Source organism: Mesitornis unicolor, unplaced genomic scaffold, assembly GCF_000695765.1.
Source record: "Mesitornis unicolor isolate BGI_N332 unplaced genomic scaffold, ASM69576v1 scaffold13678, whole genome shotgun sequence".
Taxonomy (NCBI): Eukaryota; Metazoa; Chordata; class Aves; order Mesitornithiformes; family Mesitornithidae; genus Mesitornis; species Mesitornis unicolor.
The window spans coordinates 874-17,963 of NW_010201229.1; the positions used below are offsets into that span (position 1 = coordinate 874).

The 17,090-nt window shown below is 46.9% G+C and overlaps 1 protein-coding gene across 1 annotated transcript; it reads right to left on the reverse strand.

Moving 5' to 3' along the window:
* Window positions 1-1,362: 1,362 nt before the first annotated feature.
* On the reverse strand, window positions 1,363-9,273 carry LOC104544992 (cytochrome P450 2D14). Its single transcript, XM_010190003.1, has 9 exons — window positions 9,061-9,273; window positions 7,118-7,289; window positions 6,648-6,800; window positions 5,844-6,004; window positions 5,539-5,712; window positions 3,571-3,712; window positions 2,782-2,969; window positions 1,672-1,813; window positions 1,363-1,541 (listed from the first exon to the last, which is right to left on the reverse strand). Exons 1-9 carry the CDS (start codon window positions 9,271-9,273, stop codon window positions 1,363-1,365), a joined length of 1,524 nt encoding a protein of 507 aa, XP_010188305.1.
* Window positions 9,274-17,090: the final 7,817 nt, after the last annotated feature.

Here is a 17,090-nt window from a genome sequence, read left to right on the forward strand (position 1 = left end):
AAAATCTTAACAATGGTATTAAGTATTTGCATAATTCAATAGCTTTCATAGCTTCCAAAATTAGTATTAGAAAGATAGATGTAAATGTGGCTTTCTTTAGTTGTGATTATGCATAGAAGCTCCTTTATGCTATGGTCTTTTCAGCAATATGGTTAAAAGGTAGTTGCTACTAATCTAAATATCAATGTATCTTAAAACCTTGCAAAACAATTTGTCAGGAATATTGCAGGAAAAAAGAGAAAGGTAGCTCTGAAATCTGCAGCTGTACCTTTTCAAACAGCATAACTCCACCACTTTGTGAGTTTCAAACCTGCCCAAGAGCTGACTTTATGTAATGCTGGAAAAGGGCAGTTTTCAGGACCTAATTAGGGAAAATGGTAAATCTAAACACCACGATTTCTTTTGAAATATATTAATAGGAATTTATGCATTTCACAAATCACCTGCTTCTGCAGCTGCAACACCAGATGGATTATTTATCTACTCCTCCTAGGTATTTACTCCCACTGGAGGCAGAGTGTGACTTAAGGGTTGTCAGACATACCTTTGTCTGGATTAAACCTTACTTTCTTTGAGGCTATAAATGCAGGCAAGGCAAGACGTGTGCGATACACAGGAGTATTCAGTAAAGGGGAAGGAACAAAGAGGGTCTGTATTTACTGGATGGTAAGGTGTTTCAGGAGCTCTGGTCTGAAACTGCATTTAAACATCACCTTGTTGTTGGAGTTGCAGCTGTCTCCCTGCCCACTAACCATGCACGTGTCAAATCTGCTGATGGGCCACGGATGAGTTTTGCAGGAACTGAGCTGGAGCTGGACTCCCCCAGGCACCAGGCAGAGGCAGACGCTGCTGTGGGACGGCACCGCACAGGAGGCAGAGCATGGCTGGGTAAGCAATGGCGCTCACAAGGAAGGGAGTGGGCCAGGAGTACCTTACAGATGTTTCCAAGGTTTTTTTTGCTCCTAGAACCAGCAAGACCCCAGGTTTGTCCTTTACCCAGGATACCCTTGCAGTGCAGTAAACTAATTCAGGATTAATCATTTTTTCAGCAGCTGTGTGCTCAGTGACCTGCTTCTGCAGCCAGTGAGAGCCCAAGGTACAGCAGCGCTGGCTGATGAGGCATATGTGTACTTGCAAACTTGATCATCATTCGTAACCTGCCATGGCTGATTCCAGATCCAGGACTGGAGTTAAGCGAAACTGTATACATTGGGTCAGATCATTATTTTACACAGCTGGGAACATCTGCACAGACTTGAGAGGTCTTGAGTGGAACCCAGCATGATCCTGCCTAGGCCTGCAACATTTCTGACAGCATTTGCAATGGTGGTGGTCTGCGAGTGAAAGGAGAGCAGTGCGTGCTTATCTTGGGATAGCTCGCACCTTGTACGGGAGTGGGGACCTTAGGAAGGCAAACTGACCATCTTCCCGTGGCCTGGGCTGGTCTTCGGGCAATACAAAAGTGAATTTCTGCAGGAGAGTGGTAAAGAAAAGAAAGAGCTCCATCCTGGCCAGCTGTTCACCCAGGCAGACACGGCGACCTACAAGAGAGAGAGTAGAAAGTGCCTGTGAAAAAAGGGCATTAAACCACACTGGCATGGCCACAGGCGGAGCAGATCACTCCTCCAGCTGTGCCTCTGACTTGCAGCTGGATCCTTCCCTCAGGTTTACCTGCTGAGAATGCCAGGAAGGCCTCTGCTTTCACAAACTGCCCCTTCGCATCCAGGAAGTGTTCAGGGTAAAACTCGTTTGGCTTCTCCCAGACTGTCTCATCCTTCAGCACGGAAGACAAGTTGGTGATGACTGTTGTCCCCTGCGCTCCTCCACAAAAGGAAAGAACTGAAGTGAGAACAGCAGCATTGCTTTGGCATAAGGGATCAGTGCTGCCCCCTCTGGTCTGGGTCTCCCATCTAACAGCAACCATCGTTTGATGTTTCAGAATAAGGCAACAATCTCCTCTTCTGAGTCTTATTTAAAACAGAGGTAAAGCAGGGCACTTTTCCAATGACATAGGGTCCCAGTTTACTGTGACAGAATCTTAAAATAATTTCTAAAGCATTTCTAAAAAGACTTAAGCACACATTTTCAGTGGGAACAAGCTGGTAAGACACTTCGGTTTAGTATTTCTGCCAACACTGGAATGCAGGTTGCCGTAGTAATCAAGGACTGTTTTCAGTGTTGGTGTTGCACCTGTCCTCCCAACTTTTTCTTTACAAGAAACTGGGGGGGAGTAAAACCTGGGGCAGATGACCAAGCTGGCCAACAGAAAGGATGCTGTACCATAAATGTCACGCTTACTCTAAACTGGTGAGTTTGCTGGGGACAGCTCACTTTCTTTGATGGCTGACATCTCAAGAGGGACTCCCACCATTCTACTCCTGAGGCTTACCCACTATATCAGCTAAGTACAACTCTCTGCACTTTATATTAATACTGTTATTAATATTGGGCTTTCTTCTTCTTATTTTATGAAATCTGTTTTCAACCCATGGGTCTCCTTTCCTTTTTCCAATTGTCCCCCATGGGTGGGCAGAAGTCATTGGGTGATAGAGTAATTGTCTAAACCACCACAGGTTTCCACATAGCCAGCCCAAACCTAGAGCACAAACATGACCATCTGCCTGGTCATAGCATTTCAAAATGACCTACTTCAGTGCTCGCCGGTGACTGGGATTTGAGGCTGGAAGTGCAACGCTGCAGAGTTGCACGGGGTCACCCACACCCCAGGTCTGGTGTCTGCACAGGGAGAGGATGCCACATTGCCTATCTGGCCACAGTCACCTTGGGAATGAAGAAGCCTTGCACCTCGGTGTCCCGGTACGTCACGTGAGGCAGTCCACTAGGAGCAATATCGGCATAGCGTTGCACTTCGTGGATCACAGCATTGGTGTAGGGCATGCTCGCCTGGTCCTCCATGGTGGGTGGCCTCTCTCTGCCAATCACCTTATCAATCTCTGCCTGGACCTTACCTGAAAGCAGCAGAGCCAAGGAATTAGAGAGCCCTTAGATAAACAGGAGGGGCTCGTACAAGCCGTGGGAAGGCTGGCACCATGAGATTGTAGACACCAGGTGAGAGCAGGACAAGCGACTAGAGAAAGGAACAGAAACTGGAGGGGAATACATTTGTTTTCATTTGTTCAGAGCCATCTGTATAATGATGTGCACAGTGTCTTTAATAAAGGTCTTGTGACTTGACAAGATACCTTATCCCTCCTCTATGCAGCTGAAAGGGTATGCAGCATTAGAGAATTAAAACAGATTCATGTCAATTCCAAATACTAGAAGGAGGGCACTCTGGCCACTGAAAGCCTCCAAGTAGCTTTCAAAATGAAGGTGAGAGTGAACTTGCCCTTCTAACTCATCTTTTTATCAGAGCTTTCCCCCCTGCCACCAGTCCCTGCCAGAACAGCTGCGTTTCGGAAGTGTTTCTCCTGGTTTCTGCTAGACCAAAAATCACCGAAGCTGTTCCTCTTTGCAAAATCCCCAAACCATGGAGAGGTGCTCAGTCTCCTTGCAGAAAAATGAGGGTTGAAGGGGAGATGCCAGACCTCTGCCCATCTTCTGACTTACTATATACTTCCGGGTAGAGAAGCATGTACAGAAATGCCCACCGGAGAGTGGTGGAGGTGGTCTCAGTACCAGCTGCAAACAAGTCTGCGGTCACCAGACGAAGGTTGTTATAGTTGAAACCGTTCTCTTCAGCTTCCTTACCCTGTGGAGAGCAATCAAGCAGGTGATTGGAGCTGGGGTACTCACTGGGTGAGAAGACTGTTTTCCCAGAGAAGTGCTGAGAAGCACTAGATCCGTTTTTGCTGACCAAGGAGTTCATTAGAAGAGCAGGGCACAACACGGGCAATGGTCTGTGTATGACTGATGGACTTCGGTAACCCTGTTACCTCCTGTACTTGAAGGCCGTCAGTCACCTGCCATATCCTGAGAGATGAACGCTACGCTTGCCTTCAAGGACAGAGGTAAACACCCTGTGCTCTCAACTCAACCAGGCAGCAGGCCCCTGCCACTTGCTGTAACATCCTCCCTCAGAGAAGGCTGAACACAGTTATTCAGGTTTGATCAGAGCAGAAAACCCACGCAGTAGAGAGGAGGCTGCATTGATGTTGCAAATACAAAATTAACAGTGTTTCAAGGGGGTTATCTATAGCTATGCATTACAGATTCTTGCTGCTTCTGCCCTGCTATTTTCTTACAATAAAAAAAAATTTTAAAAAAATCAGGGTATCATTGCTGCCTATTAAGTCTGCAACACCAATTTCAGCAAAACTGGCCTCCCATCCAAATGCTAATTGAGCTCAAATTTGTTAGCATATGAGATACGACAAGCTCTCTGCATGAGTTCATCTGCTTGTCTTTTCTAATCCTCTTTATATGTTCCTTTCCTGGGGACTAGCTTCTGTTAAGTTATTCTGTATATTTTGATGATGTTGTAATACAGATAGCAATTAATAAGGGCATTTAAGACTCAACTGTTATGCCAATAAAAGATCTCTGGCAAGGGAGCTATGGGGCTTACCTGACCAAAGTTAACCCCACAGAGAGATTTAACAGGCTGGCTTATCAGGGGACTTTAGTGAACAGAAGAGAGATGTGACGAGGCACCAAGGTCAGGATTGCATCCGCCCCAAACCATACTGCTGGGTGCAGAGTAACGTAGGTCACGTTGCTCTGCCCATGTGAGCCAGGGGGCCTAATGCATGCACTGGAGGTGCCCAGTGCCTGCAGCACGGCTGGGCTTGCTGTGCAGAGCAGCAGCCCAGCCTGAGGACTCGAATGGCAGAAGAAACTCCCAGGCAGAATTTGCTACTATTGCTCATCTGGCACTTGAAATTGAGTGAATCCATGTGCAGAAACATATGGTGGATGGATAGGCTGATGCAAGTACCTTTGATTTTATACTGACTTCATGCCTGACTAAATCAAAGGAAAGTCTCCTTTTAATTTCAGTGAGGTTCAGATTTAAGCCCTCATGTGATCTGTAGGGAACCAGTTCTTAGCAAGCAGTTCAAAGACATGCATCTTTCCAAGATGCTGTCTTTCCAAGTCATAACTTGGTTCAAAGGCAGGCTATGGACTGGGCAATGATACCAAAACCCCAGGCTGTTGCTGCAGTTTTGTAACTGATTTTAGAGATCAGTCACTGAAGCACAGACAAACCCAGAATTTTGCGTATTGGCTTCTCCCCTGGCATAAACTTAGTGACTTCTCAACTACTGCCTGTTAAATGTCTTCAGAATAGCGTAGACTGGAAAAGAAGAGAGCCACTGGACACCAAGGGCAAACAGAAGGTAGCAAACAGGGACAAGAACATCAGCAGATAATACGGTCTCTTAAGATAATAAAGAAAGGCACAGCATGAAGAAGTTAGCACCTTTCTTCGCAAAACACAACATGGATTTAAGAAATAGGAAATTAGTTAGTAAGGGTTTTTCTGCAGCTTTATGAGGAAAGTCAGCTTCTATCAACAAGATTAAACAGGCAGAGGAATTGTAGCTGGACCCCAAGGTTCTGCTGGTGTAACCCTACCTTCTTCATTTCCTTTAAAAATGCATCAGTGAGATCTCGGGTGTTAGCAGGGTTCCAGGTCTTCATGTGCTTTTCTATGAGCACATCTATGAAGTCCATGAAAACCTTTTGCTTTGGAAAGACCCTCTGTGGCACTCCAGGGATGCGCAACAAAATGGGCACCACGTTAAGAAGCTGAGATGTCAGAACCAGAGAGAGAGAGAAGTAAGACATTATGTGATGCAAAAAAGAAAAATAATGAAAACACAATGTTCTCAAGCAACAGAGGGCAGCTTCTTACAGAACATATTAGGCTCTTGGTTTACCTGAGGCAGGAATCCAGTTTCTTCTTTCAAGAAGTCCTCAAACAAATGTATCAACTTCTTGAATGTCTCATCACCGTAGTTGAAACGCTCTCCATAGACGGTGGTGCAAATCACATTGCAGACTGCATTATTTACAAGAAAACGTAAATCGATAGGACGGCCTAAAAGTGGAAATGGAGACCAAGCAATGAAGCTAAGCAACACCAAGCTGTTGAACCTTACCTGTCAGCAACAAGGATTCACAAATGCCTCCCTGATGCCTTCAAGAGAAAAGTCCCCAAACCACTCAAAAGAACAAATGCGTTGTAATAGGAAGTGAAGGTAATCTCATTTCCTACTGCTATTTGGTTGATCATTGTTTAAAGGAGAAAGCTCCCAAGAAAAGCTGAGTTGCAGGGTTGTTCTGTGACTTGACAGACAACACTTTGCTTTGTGTCTAGATGACAGGTGACATGCTGTGAAAACTCTCAGCTGCACTTCTACAGCATGTGATAATGTCAGTATGTTCCACTAAGCTTCATAAAGGTAATAGTTACCCAGTTCTGGGAATAATTATACTTTGCCTCTTTATTTCTATTTATTTCCTATTTGTTCCTGTTTCAAATGGATTAATGTCACAGTAGCCCCACTGCATAAAGCAGAAGTGGCTTTAAGGTAGAGCTGGGTCAGATATAGACTAGAAACATTGCATCTGCTTAAGAAGAGCGCGCTGCATGCAGATGACAGTGGCTGTAGTGCTACCTCTCTCTGCATCACTGTACTGCTTTTTTCTATGATTTCCCCATCCTTCTGGATGGGACAAACCTTCTTCAGCCTTGATTGCAGAGCACAGAAATCCAGCTTCCTCCGTCACTCGCTCCTCCAAGGATTTCTTTCCCATGCCAAAGTTCCTCAAGGTAGTGAGCGTGAATTTCCTTAGGTCCTTCCAGACGTGCCCATATCTTGCCATAACAAGTCCTGGAATTATGGATAAGCAAGAAATGTCAGGAGCTCTGACCCTGAACATCAAGCAAAATTTGCTAGAGAATAGCAAATGTGAGTTTGGAGGTACAGGTCTGCGTGGACAGATGAAAGAGCCTGATCTTGTACAGCTTGTTCATACAGCAATTCTAAAATGGGATTACTGTGCCAAAGAGTGGCAGACCTACAGGGAGATTGACCAGAGGGACATGAGAAAGCGGCACCATACTGAGAAAATCTTCCATCTACCCTCCATCCACCCAGTCCTCCCTGTGCTAGAGCCAGCAGGGAATGTCCATTTTCAAGGGACTTGCCTTCAGATTTACGTCCGTAACCCAGATGTTCATATATTGGAAAGTATGGCCGGTCAGCAAAGTCCTCCGCTCTGTGGACCAGGGCTTCCTTCACCATTTTATACCCGTTCAGTACTACCATGTTGGACCAGCAGTACTGGAGATGGAAGGCATTTCCAAACTTCTTGTGAAGCTGCCAAGATAGAAAAAGTACATCCCTGAAAATGAGCTGAATGTAACATCAAAAATACCATCATATCCTTCCTTAGGGCCTTTACTATTTGGTGATTTTTTTTGAGGTGCTTTTATTAGGAGACCTTCAGCTGACCTTTGACCTTCATCTTTGCAGCACAACAGCTCAGAGCGGTGCCAAACAGCCGAAGCAGGGATCAGTGCTCAGTGAGTGGTAAGATTTATAATACACCTATCCTGGCCAAACTGTTGCCATGACCACTGTGCAAGTATTTTGGATTTTGTCCGACATCACAAGGTCAAAGGACCCTTTGAGGATTTTCAAAGGCTGCATGCTCCACAATGAATTATTTCCTAATACTTGTCTTAATTCTGATCTGAAAGACTCGGCAGGTTTTGAGCTAGTCTACTTCTGCTAGAAGGAAATACTGATGATAAGGTGATATGTAATTTTTTTAAAGATACATTTCTCCCTAAAGATCTACCCAGAGCCCGGTTCCCAGAAACACAGGGGGAAGAGGCAAGTCCACGCTGGAGTTTCAGGTCAACTTTCTCCCTAAAAGCAGCGTACACACATAGCAAGGTTGACAACTGGCACACACCATGCATCTGTTGTGATCTGTAAGAGACGTAATGCACAGGTGAGCCTGCAAGCCATGCACTCACCATGGGAGCTTGCCATGGAGCTCATTCTCCTCTGGGTAGACGAGCCCTTTGACTGGACACAGACACCCAGGAAGGTTGAAGCTCCCCTGTCAGTCAGTGACACTGAGCAAAGCGCTCAGGAGCTTCTTGTTGGAGGTCACTGCAATAGCAGCAATGCCCCACAGACTGCGCCATGTTTTCTTTTTCCTTTTTTTTTTTTTGTCTCCTTTTATTTCGTTGTTAGAAAGGTAGGCAAATTCATTTTTGCACTGTAGCAATGCAAGAAATTGAAGTTCTTACAACTGTATTTGCAGTGAGGTTGGAAAGGGAATTAGCACTTCACTGGCACTAAAACCACATAATTAAAAGTGATTACTGGTCAAGATTGTGGATAGCATGACCCTGATTTGATGTGATTTGAAAATAGTGATCTTTTGGACCACATGCAAGGAAACAATACAAATGCTGTATTTAGTTTCTCTGTTAGGCAGATTTTGGACAGACAGTGCCATCCTAGAGAAAAGGCTTTTGGAGTCTGCAAACTGAAACACAAAACCCCCATGATTTATCTGCTGCAAGCTGCACTGTGCTTTTCCTTTGAGAAGAGCTAACCCCTGACTTTGATTAGGAACGCTGCCGAGATTTTTGGGCACCGCTGCTGGGGCAAATCCCACAAGCTGATCTCTCACACTGAAACTGTCACATGCCTGTAAGCGTGCTCGAGTAACTGCCAGGGAAGTCTGCCATTCCTGCAGCCACATCCCTACCCACAGATATTTGCTTTTCCGCCCTTGTTTGTACATCTCCCTGTTCCCTTGCCCCAACGCCGGCCCATGTGTTAAGTGGGTGGCCAGCTCTACAACAGAGCAAGCATCACCCGTTGTTGTGGGCACAACAGCATCTCCCACTCAGCTCACACGGAGATTGGGAGATGAACGCTGGCAAGTGTCAGTGTGTGTTTATCTATTTATCTGTATGGGCCAGGTCAGTGTCCTTTGGCAGTGACTTGCTTCATCCTGGACTTTGTAGAGGGCATTGCCCTTTGGCTTTGTGCAAGGGTAGGTCGTGCCAGGGCATCCCCATCCCTCCTGGGCCCACTGTTGTGTGAAGGGTGCTTTGTCACTCACCTGCTTGAAGGTGAGCTGGGGGTTTTTGAAGTTAACATGCAGCATGTTCCCAATGAAGGGCAGCGACACTGGGCCCGGTGGGTAACGGCTCCACTTCTTCCTGCGCTTCATGAAGTCAAGAAGTAAAGTAAAGACTGTGAGAAAAACTCCCACTATAGAAATGTTGCTCCAGAAGGATGACAGCTGGGACACCAGCCACGGGAGCAATGCCATTTTGTAGCCTGGTCTTCTTGGTCAACGGTCTTTGTCTTTTGTCCCAGGATTGCTTCTGCCTCTTTCTCTTCTCTCTTCTCTCTCACTTCCCTTCTCAGGCAGCTCTCCACTTCTCCTTGCTTTCTCCTCTTCTCCACACTCTCTTTTTCTGCCTCTCTGCTCCTCTCTCCCTGCAGTTGCTGGCTTGTGAATGTGGGACTTGGCTCAGACCCGAAGCTCCTCCTCTGCTCTGCTCAGCCTTGGGGGAGTGGTGCTGAGAGTCATCCCTCCTCTTCCTCCTCCTCCCTCTCCAAAGCCAGAGCTCAGAGGCCTCTTTGCCCCTGCTGCCAGTGGCAGCCTCTGCAGTGGTGCCCTCCGCAGGGCAGGGCTGGGTGAGGCTCAGGAGTCTGGGTGCCCCTCTCCCACAGCCGAGGCGGGATCGCAGTTTACAGTAAACCATCCAGTCTTGCCGCATTCTCGTGGGGCAAATTTGGAAGAGTTTGTTTAAAGCTGTGTCACCACCTTCTTTGTACGGACAAGTCAAAGGAGAAGCAACTCCTGAACAAAAACCACCTGTGTTTCTGTTTGCAAGACTGATTATTTGTTCCACTGGAGCTTGGGAAAGCTCAGGTTAGGTCAAGCTTTCCGTTACAGAAAGCAGTTGTCACAGATATTAGCCTAAAACAGTGACCTGAGACTTTAAAAATCATTTATGTTTCTGCGAATAACAATCTTTCTCCAACTGCAGATGGCAGCCAGCATGATGACCTTGGTTTTTGTAGAATACAGCTCAACTACAAGGCAGAAAGCACAAATATTGCAAGGACCCTCGAATTTCCAGCCTGTGGGGCAGCAGTAATGCAAACACAATTATGGAGACAGTCGAAGTATTTCCTGAAACAGCCCAGCGATGCGCTCCTGGCATCCCTGCCATCAGAGATCAATAAAGCTCGTGCACATGACAGTTAGTCCTAGCTAAAAAGCAGCAGGAAACCCATCACGGTTTGATCTGTGATCTCAGCGTGATCAGAGGAAAGCTCCTAATGGAGCAATTGCTGCAGCAGCGATGGAGTGCTCTGACTGTGCAGTCAGCGCTGGTGCGCAGGGACCAGGGCCTCGAGACGCCCCTTGCCCAAAAAGGCACTAAAATGCTCATTGTGTGCAGAGGTCCCCTCATTGGAGTCTCTGCAGCATGATCCTGCACATCCCTTGTGAAAGCATCATGGCTCAGGGTTCATCTCAAGCATGTGTAAACAAGCATATGCAGCATGGGGAACAACCAGGGCAATCAGTAGCCTCCACACAGCTGCAGAATTGTGGTTTCTTTTTGGATCACAGAGGCGTGGTGGGATGGTTCACAAGACTGGAGAGCTGCCACAGGGGGACATAGGCTTTTCTGGAAAGAGAGGCTGGAAAGTGTGAGTGGTGATGGTGACTTATGCAGGGGAGGGCCCAGAGCTTTGCTATGGGACAGGTGCTGAGCCAGTTGAGTCCTGGGCAAGGAGAAGGCAGTGTTGTGGTAGACACTACAGACTAGGAGGGCAAGTCAATGGAGCCATCTCGCACAATTACGGGCCTTAGGACTCATGGGTGTACTTTAACTGGAAGGACTCTAGGATGGGGCGCAGTGTAGGGGGTTTCTGAAGTGTGCTGAAGACCATTTCTTGACACAGGTGATCAATGAGACAACTACAGGAGATGCTCTGGGTTTGCTATTCAAAAACAAGGAAGAATTGGTCCAGGGCATTATGGTGAAGGGTAAGTTTGCATGCAAGCAACCATGAGACCATGGAATATTAAATCCTGCAAGAAGTCAGCAGGATAAATAGCATTACTGCCCTTGCCTTCAGGAGACTGCACCTCGTTCAGGGATCTGCTTGGCAGGATCCCAAAGGAAGCTGCCCAGGAGAGCAAAGGGGCCCAGGAGAGCCTGTTGTACTTCAAGGGCAGCCTCCTCAAAGCATGAAAGCAGTGCACATCGTTTATTACCTTGACTTTGGCAAAGCCTTTGACACCACCTCCCACAGTATCCTTGTAGCGAAATCAATGAGTTACAGCCTGACAAGGTTGGTGATAAAATGGGTGGAAGACTGTTCAGACCGTGGGGATCAAAGAGTTGGGATGAGCGGTACAAAGTCCAGCTGCTGGCTGGTCACTAGTGACATCCTTCAGGTGTCCATATGGGGCTGATAAAGTTTAGTGTATTTATTAACAATATGGATGATAGGAGAGAGAACACTCCCAGCAAGTACAGCCTGGGACAGCCACCAAGAGCTGAAGTACGTTTGCAGAGTAATTCGGGCATTTGTTGGCTCCTAAGTACCCACCACATTTCAACCAGCTCTACTGCAAGGCCCTGGGAGACAGAGCTGTGCCAGTCCTGTGCTCAGAGGGCTGGTTGAGCAGGAGATGGCTGGGTGCCAAAAGGTGATCGATCTCACACCAATTTTCATGGCCCATGCACTCAGATGACAAGTGAGATGATGGGAAATGTGGTCCCAAGAATGACAGCGGACGTTCTCTGATCACGCCGCTGGCAAAAGGTGTTACCCTGCTGGTTTCAGTTCTTCAGCTCCAACTTTACAAACTTCAGCTGAAAAATATCCACCTGGGTTCTTTCCTTTTTGCTTACCTTGGCTAGAGCCAAAGGCTGGCAGACTCCCACCACTCACCTCTGGGCTGTCAGAAGGATGGTTGACCGGAATTTGGGAAGTGGATTTACTTTTAATGAACATCACCCAGGAAGGCCACCAGAAGAATAAATCTCCAACTGCTCTTCTCGGGGCTCGGCCTTGACATAAGGCAACAAAGCTGCAACTCGAGAAATGCATGAGCTTAAGAAAAAAAATACTACACTCCCTAATTACTACTTATTTGTACTCCCCCCTAATTTTCACCTTTCCAATAGGTCTCTGAGCGGATGATCTTTTTCCTCTACCCCCTTCAGGCTGCAAACAAGACAGCTCCTCCACTTTTGGCTAGCAGCATGGGGTCCCATTCCTGCGTAGCACTGGAGCCAGCGTTACAGCTTAGGTAATTTCAAAAGAACAGCTTTCAAAGCAAGCAAAGGAACAAGAGACAACACATCTCTTTCTGAGAGAGAGAATGAGAGAAGGGTAATTTTCCTGAGTTAATTTGCATTTCTTTTCAATAAAGTAATATTTTGAACGATTTTCAAGTCAGAGGAAAAAACCGCTCCAAATCCATACATATTAATTTCGGCTCCCTGCAGCCCCGCTGTGCGCAGGCAATTAAGAGAGGAGCTAAGTGAAGACACAAAGCTGCATGCAGACATCACCATTCTTTGGCTGGAGAACCTGCGATGCAAACAGAAAGGCAGCTTTACGAAAAAGCTTATTAATATTGCGAAACGAAGCAGTTAGAAGTAAGGTAATGCAAGAGTTGCCTGCACAATTTTAATTTAACCTTTGTGTCCGTAAGATCATCTTTAATTACAAGCTCATGCTATTTTTTTCTTTCTGAGGGACCCTCCCTTCATTCAAAGCACAGGATAGATAAGGATCATTTTCCTAATCCTGTTTTAATTAGAGTGTTTGGCTCCAAAGCCTATTTTGCAGCGTGCTGCTCACACCCTGCCCTTAAGGGTGTTTTGATTGGGCTTTTCCACAGTGGTCATCAGCGACTGCATGGATTTGGAGCAGGCAGTCTTTTGTACTCACACTCAGGTGACACCAGTGGAGAAATTGGAGATGTAAGGCCAAGTGACCTTGTAAGTATTGGTACCCGATAGGAAAAGCCCAGAAGCTGGCACACGCAGCTCTCCAGGACCCGTGCCCAGCTCCCGGCTGGGGTTGCAAGCGGCTTCTGCAGACCTTCCTGCAGGATCACAGGTTTGGCAGCCCTGACACAAAGGCCTCACATTAGTGCCTGCTTATGAAAAATGCTGTTGCAGTAATTGCCCAGCACCACATACCCAGTCCTTCACAGAGGTGCAGTGAAGATCTGTCAGTGGCCAAAGAAACAATCTTCCTTCTCTCCCTCTTTGCTTCAGCACTGGAGCCAGCCAGGAAGCACTGGTCACCTAACGTGACTGCTTCCTTGTGCTTTCAGAAATTCTTCATGCAAATCCCAGCAGGCTGTCTGCTTTCCCCCTAACACCGTTAGATGGATCCAAACCTCCACAGTGTTTCACTCTGGGAGCAAAGCCGCTTGCCACAGCAGAAATGCTCATTGAGAAGCCCGCTGCTCTTTTTCTGGCTGTCCACCTCCCAGCCTACTGCAGAGGTGGCACTGGTGGAGACCCCAGAAACCTCTCCTCTTCTTCTTCTTCTGAGCCCAGGAAACATGGTCTCTCACCCAGCCCCAGACTTTTTTGGTCCTTTCTCCACCCCCCATCTATCTCTTGCCTGTTTTGCCTTTGCTCAGGCGGCCTCTTCTCCCCATTGTTTTGGTGCTGGAAGGGGACAAGGGGAGGGTGAAGGAGACCAACTTCGCACTTGTCATTCCCCCTTGCCAGCTTCTGGCAGCCAGCAGCAACCACCACCTGCTCTGCTCAGGCATCCCTGGGGAATTTGAGCTGAAAAAAACGAGAACTCCATCAAGCGCACGCAAAACTGGGCTTTCAAGTGCTTGTAACACGGCCAAGTTTGAGCACAGTTTTAGAGAGCTGGTGCAATGTGTCTTCCTAACAGAAAGCTGCCTCCTGCCAAATTTCGCGTGTAATGCTTCAAAGCATTAAACTGAGAAAGGAAAATATCACCAGAAATTTTTCTAACGGGTTAGGAGAAGGTCAGATAAACAATGGGTTTCTAAGAACTATGTCAGCCATTAGAAAGGGATTAAAAACATTTTTGGCTGAACGTTCCCAAACAAATTTAGCCTGAAGCACAACCCCAGCCTGGGAAATTTTAGTCTCAGCTGGTTCATTGTGACTTTCTTGGCCTTCAGATGGGGTTTTGTACATTGGAAGTACTTCTACGATGGACTGTGCTAACAGCTTGTTCATAATAAAGCAGTCAGCAGAACTGAAATAGCCAATTCCTTCATAGTTACTGTTACTATGACTTACTGCCAGCCTTCCCACATTGCAAAGAAATCTGTTCTTCAGGCTTTTCTTTAAATACCCTGTGGCTTCCTACCTTTTTCCCTATATCAATCACAGCAGATCACCTCTCACCAACATAAGTCTTAGTGTCGGACTTTGCTTCTTTCACCCATCCCATCCCGTCCCATCCCATCCTCATCCCCATCCCACATCCTTTGCTTTTAAAGAGCAACAACTCTGAACTTGAGACCAAAAGCGAGGCGGGTCTTGGGCTCCGTATTTGGGTTGTTGACGACTTTGTGTTGATACCATTAGATGCTGAGGAGCCAGACTCTTGTGACCGCTGTGCGTGTCTTGGCAGTGGGAGCTGTGTAGTTGCTGCAGGCATCAGCATGCAGATGAATAAAGCAGCCACTGAGATGAAGTGACCCCCAGACAAGCCTTGGATACTAAAGGCAAGCTGAATGTTAAGAGCAGAATGGCTTTATCTTGACTTGATACTTCACAGAGCATGAGGTGATACTGAACTGATCTTGCACATAGGCATAACGCCATCCAGCAAGTGTTTTGCCAGTTCACCAAGTGACCAGACCATGGTAGTCATGGGCCCTAACCTCGGTATCTTTGTCCTGTTAACTGGGGTTAAAGCAGAAATCAAAACAAGCTGGCTTGGTTTTAAAAGCCGAATTCAAGTTCAGGTTCTCCTACAGGCCTCAATTCCTCAGGCTAAAGCATTCCCACCGTTACTGGAACATGACTCGGCCAAATGGAGCTCAGGACGTGCAACTTCTAACCCCAGCATGAATCAAAGGGTTGTTTCGCACGTGTTGTGGTACCAGCACTGGTCTACAACATCGCCTGAAGATACTTTAAAACCTCTGTGGTGCGGCTGAGCTGGGGAAGATGTCTGTTCACTCCGAAAATGACTGGCAGCATTTGCCTTGACTCACACTCTCCTGCGAAACTGTCAGAAAAATATGGCTTACGCCCCCAATATCAGAGGCTGTTGATTTGTCTCAGCTGCTGGGTTTGGTTTCTTGTTCTTTAAACTTCTCAAGAGCTGTGAATATCTTGCTTTTCTCTTCATTTTTGGTTTAGCACTGATACCATGTGGTTTTTCGTTGCTGAAACAACAGCATCCAGGGGAATTTTGGACAGAGGTACTGGCCAAAATCCTGTAACTATATATTTTTTTTCTCCATATGAGATGCATTTAAATCCATATGGGGAAACTCATCCTGCTTTCCTGAAGTGTGAGATCAGTGGGACGCCTTTGAAAATAATGAGGTGCTTAAATCTGGGGTTCGAACGCCAAACAAATAAAAGCATCTTGGTGTAGTTTCTGTCATTGCTTTGCCCTGTGAGTTAGAGGCAAGCGCTCAGCTGGCCGCCAGCTCGGTTTCCTCGCTTGGAAAATGTGTTTAATGGCACTGTTTACCCTGTTGTGATAAAGCATCTGCAGATCTAGGTGCAAAGTACATCAATGAGGACTGATACCGTATCAGTTACACAGCAAGGAGGTGGGCTGTCAAAGATCTCAGAACAGAGGTTAACAAGATAAAAAGTTAATTTCAAGACCTGCTGTTGTTCTAGGAAACGTCGAACTCTGGCCTTTTTCTTCTGGCAGAGGGAGTCTTTCCCAGGGAGCATTTTTCTGCTGTTTCCATGTGCTGAAAGGAGAGGTGGGAATGCTGGTTTTTTTCATAGGTAGGCCCTCAATTCAGTTATTTAAGAATCAAAATTAAAAGTTCATCTGGCTAAAAAGAGAACTGCATTTTCCCCCCATGCTTCTGGCACTGAGGTGCAGACAGAATTCCCTCGTGTGGTGCTGTCTCTCAGTTGGTAAGTCAGATTTTGGAATTCAGTGATAATTCTCTCTCTTTCCACGCCAAGCTCGTTATCCAGTTTCTGATGACTCCCGAACATCCCCAGCTTCCCAGGAAAGCATTCAGAGCTGTGTGTGCTCGGCACATTGCAGAAAGAAGAGATGAAGAGAGGCATTACCTCTAAAGCACACTTGCTGCTATAATTTCCTTAGATTCAATACAGATGGAAGTGACTCTGTTTACATCACCCTCCTCCCAGCTTGGTGGCTGCAATTGCTCCAGCGGTGAGAATAAAAATATTCTTATTCTGACGAAGCGGTGCATTATCCACTTTGACCATTTAAACGTGTGCTCAGAGCGATGCCACCGCAGGTTTTTGGTGCATGCTGTTAGCTCCCACCTCATTTAAGCTTCACAGCCATTTTCAGCATTACGAGCACGTGCTGTCGCTCGGCTCAGGATCCCACTCCTCCCCTCCTGCCGCCACATCTGCACAGCTGTTTCATGTAGCTAAACGTGTGTTAGCTGACCTGTCGCTGTGTGATAAAGCACGCAGATGTTAGCCTCTCAAACACCTTTTTTTAGTGTGTGTTTGCCTTAGGCCAGGTCTGGCAGATACAGCTGATCCTACAGATGCAGCTGAGCCGTACCTGGTTTGGGGCCCTGCTGTGCAGGTGTCTGCTCCCCAAAACTTAAGCCTAAACTGCAGAGGAACTAAAATGCAGGACACCAAATGCTGGTAAATGCCATCAAACCCAAGTAAACACCTGAGTACCCCGAGCCCAGTCTTTCTTGCTAGTCTGGGCAATGCGATGGGTGCAGAACACCCCCCCATAGCTGCAGCAAACCGCAGCAGGCAGAGGCGACACTGCAAGGTTTCCCACGTTTAAAGGGCAGCAAACGCAGGCTCAGTTCATCGGCGCAAACTGGGTGTTTGCTGGAGCTGTTCATTAACCTCACACAGTACCAAGCACAGGCATTCGCCCTGGGTGTGCACCTTGCAGGCA

Bases quoted from the DNA above. Each gene is read 5' to 3' on its own strand.
- LOC104544992 (XM_010190003.1), bottom strand. From the start codon at position 9,273: ATGGCATTGCTCCCGTGGCTGGTGTCCCAGCTGTCATCCTTCTGGAGC. The intron at 5,713-5,843 runs GTAAACCAAGAG...CTGACATCTCAG, and splicing joins AAACTGGATTCCTGCCTCAG to CTTCTTAACGTGGTGCCCAT. The intron at 3,713-5,538 runs GTAGGGTTACAC...TGCTCTCCACAG, and splicing joins TTTTAAAGGAAATGAAGAAG to GGTAAGGAAGCTGAAGAGAA.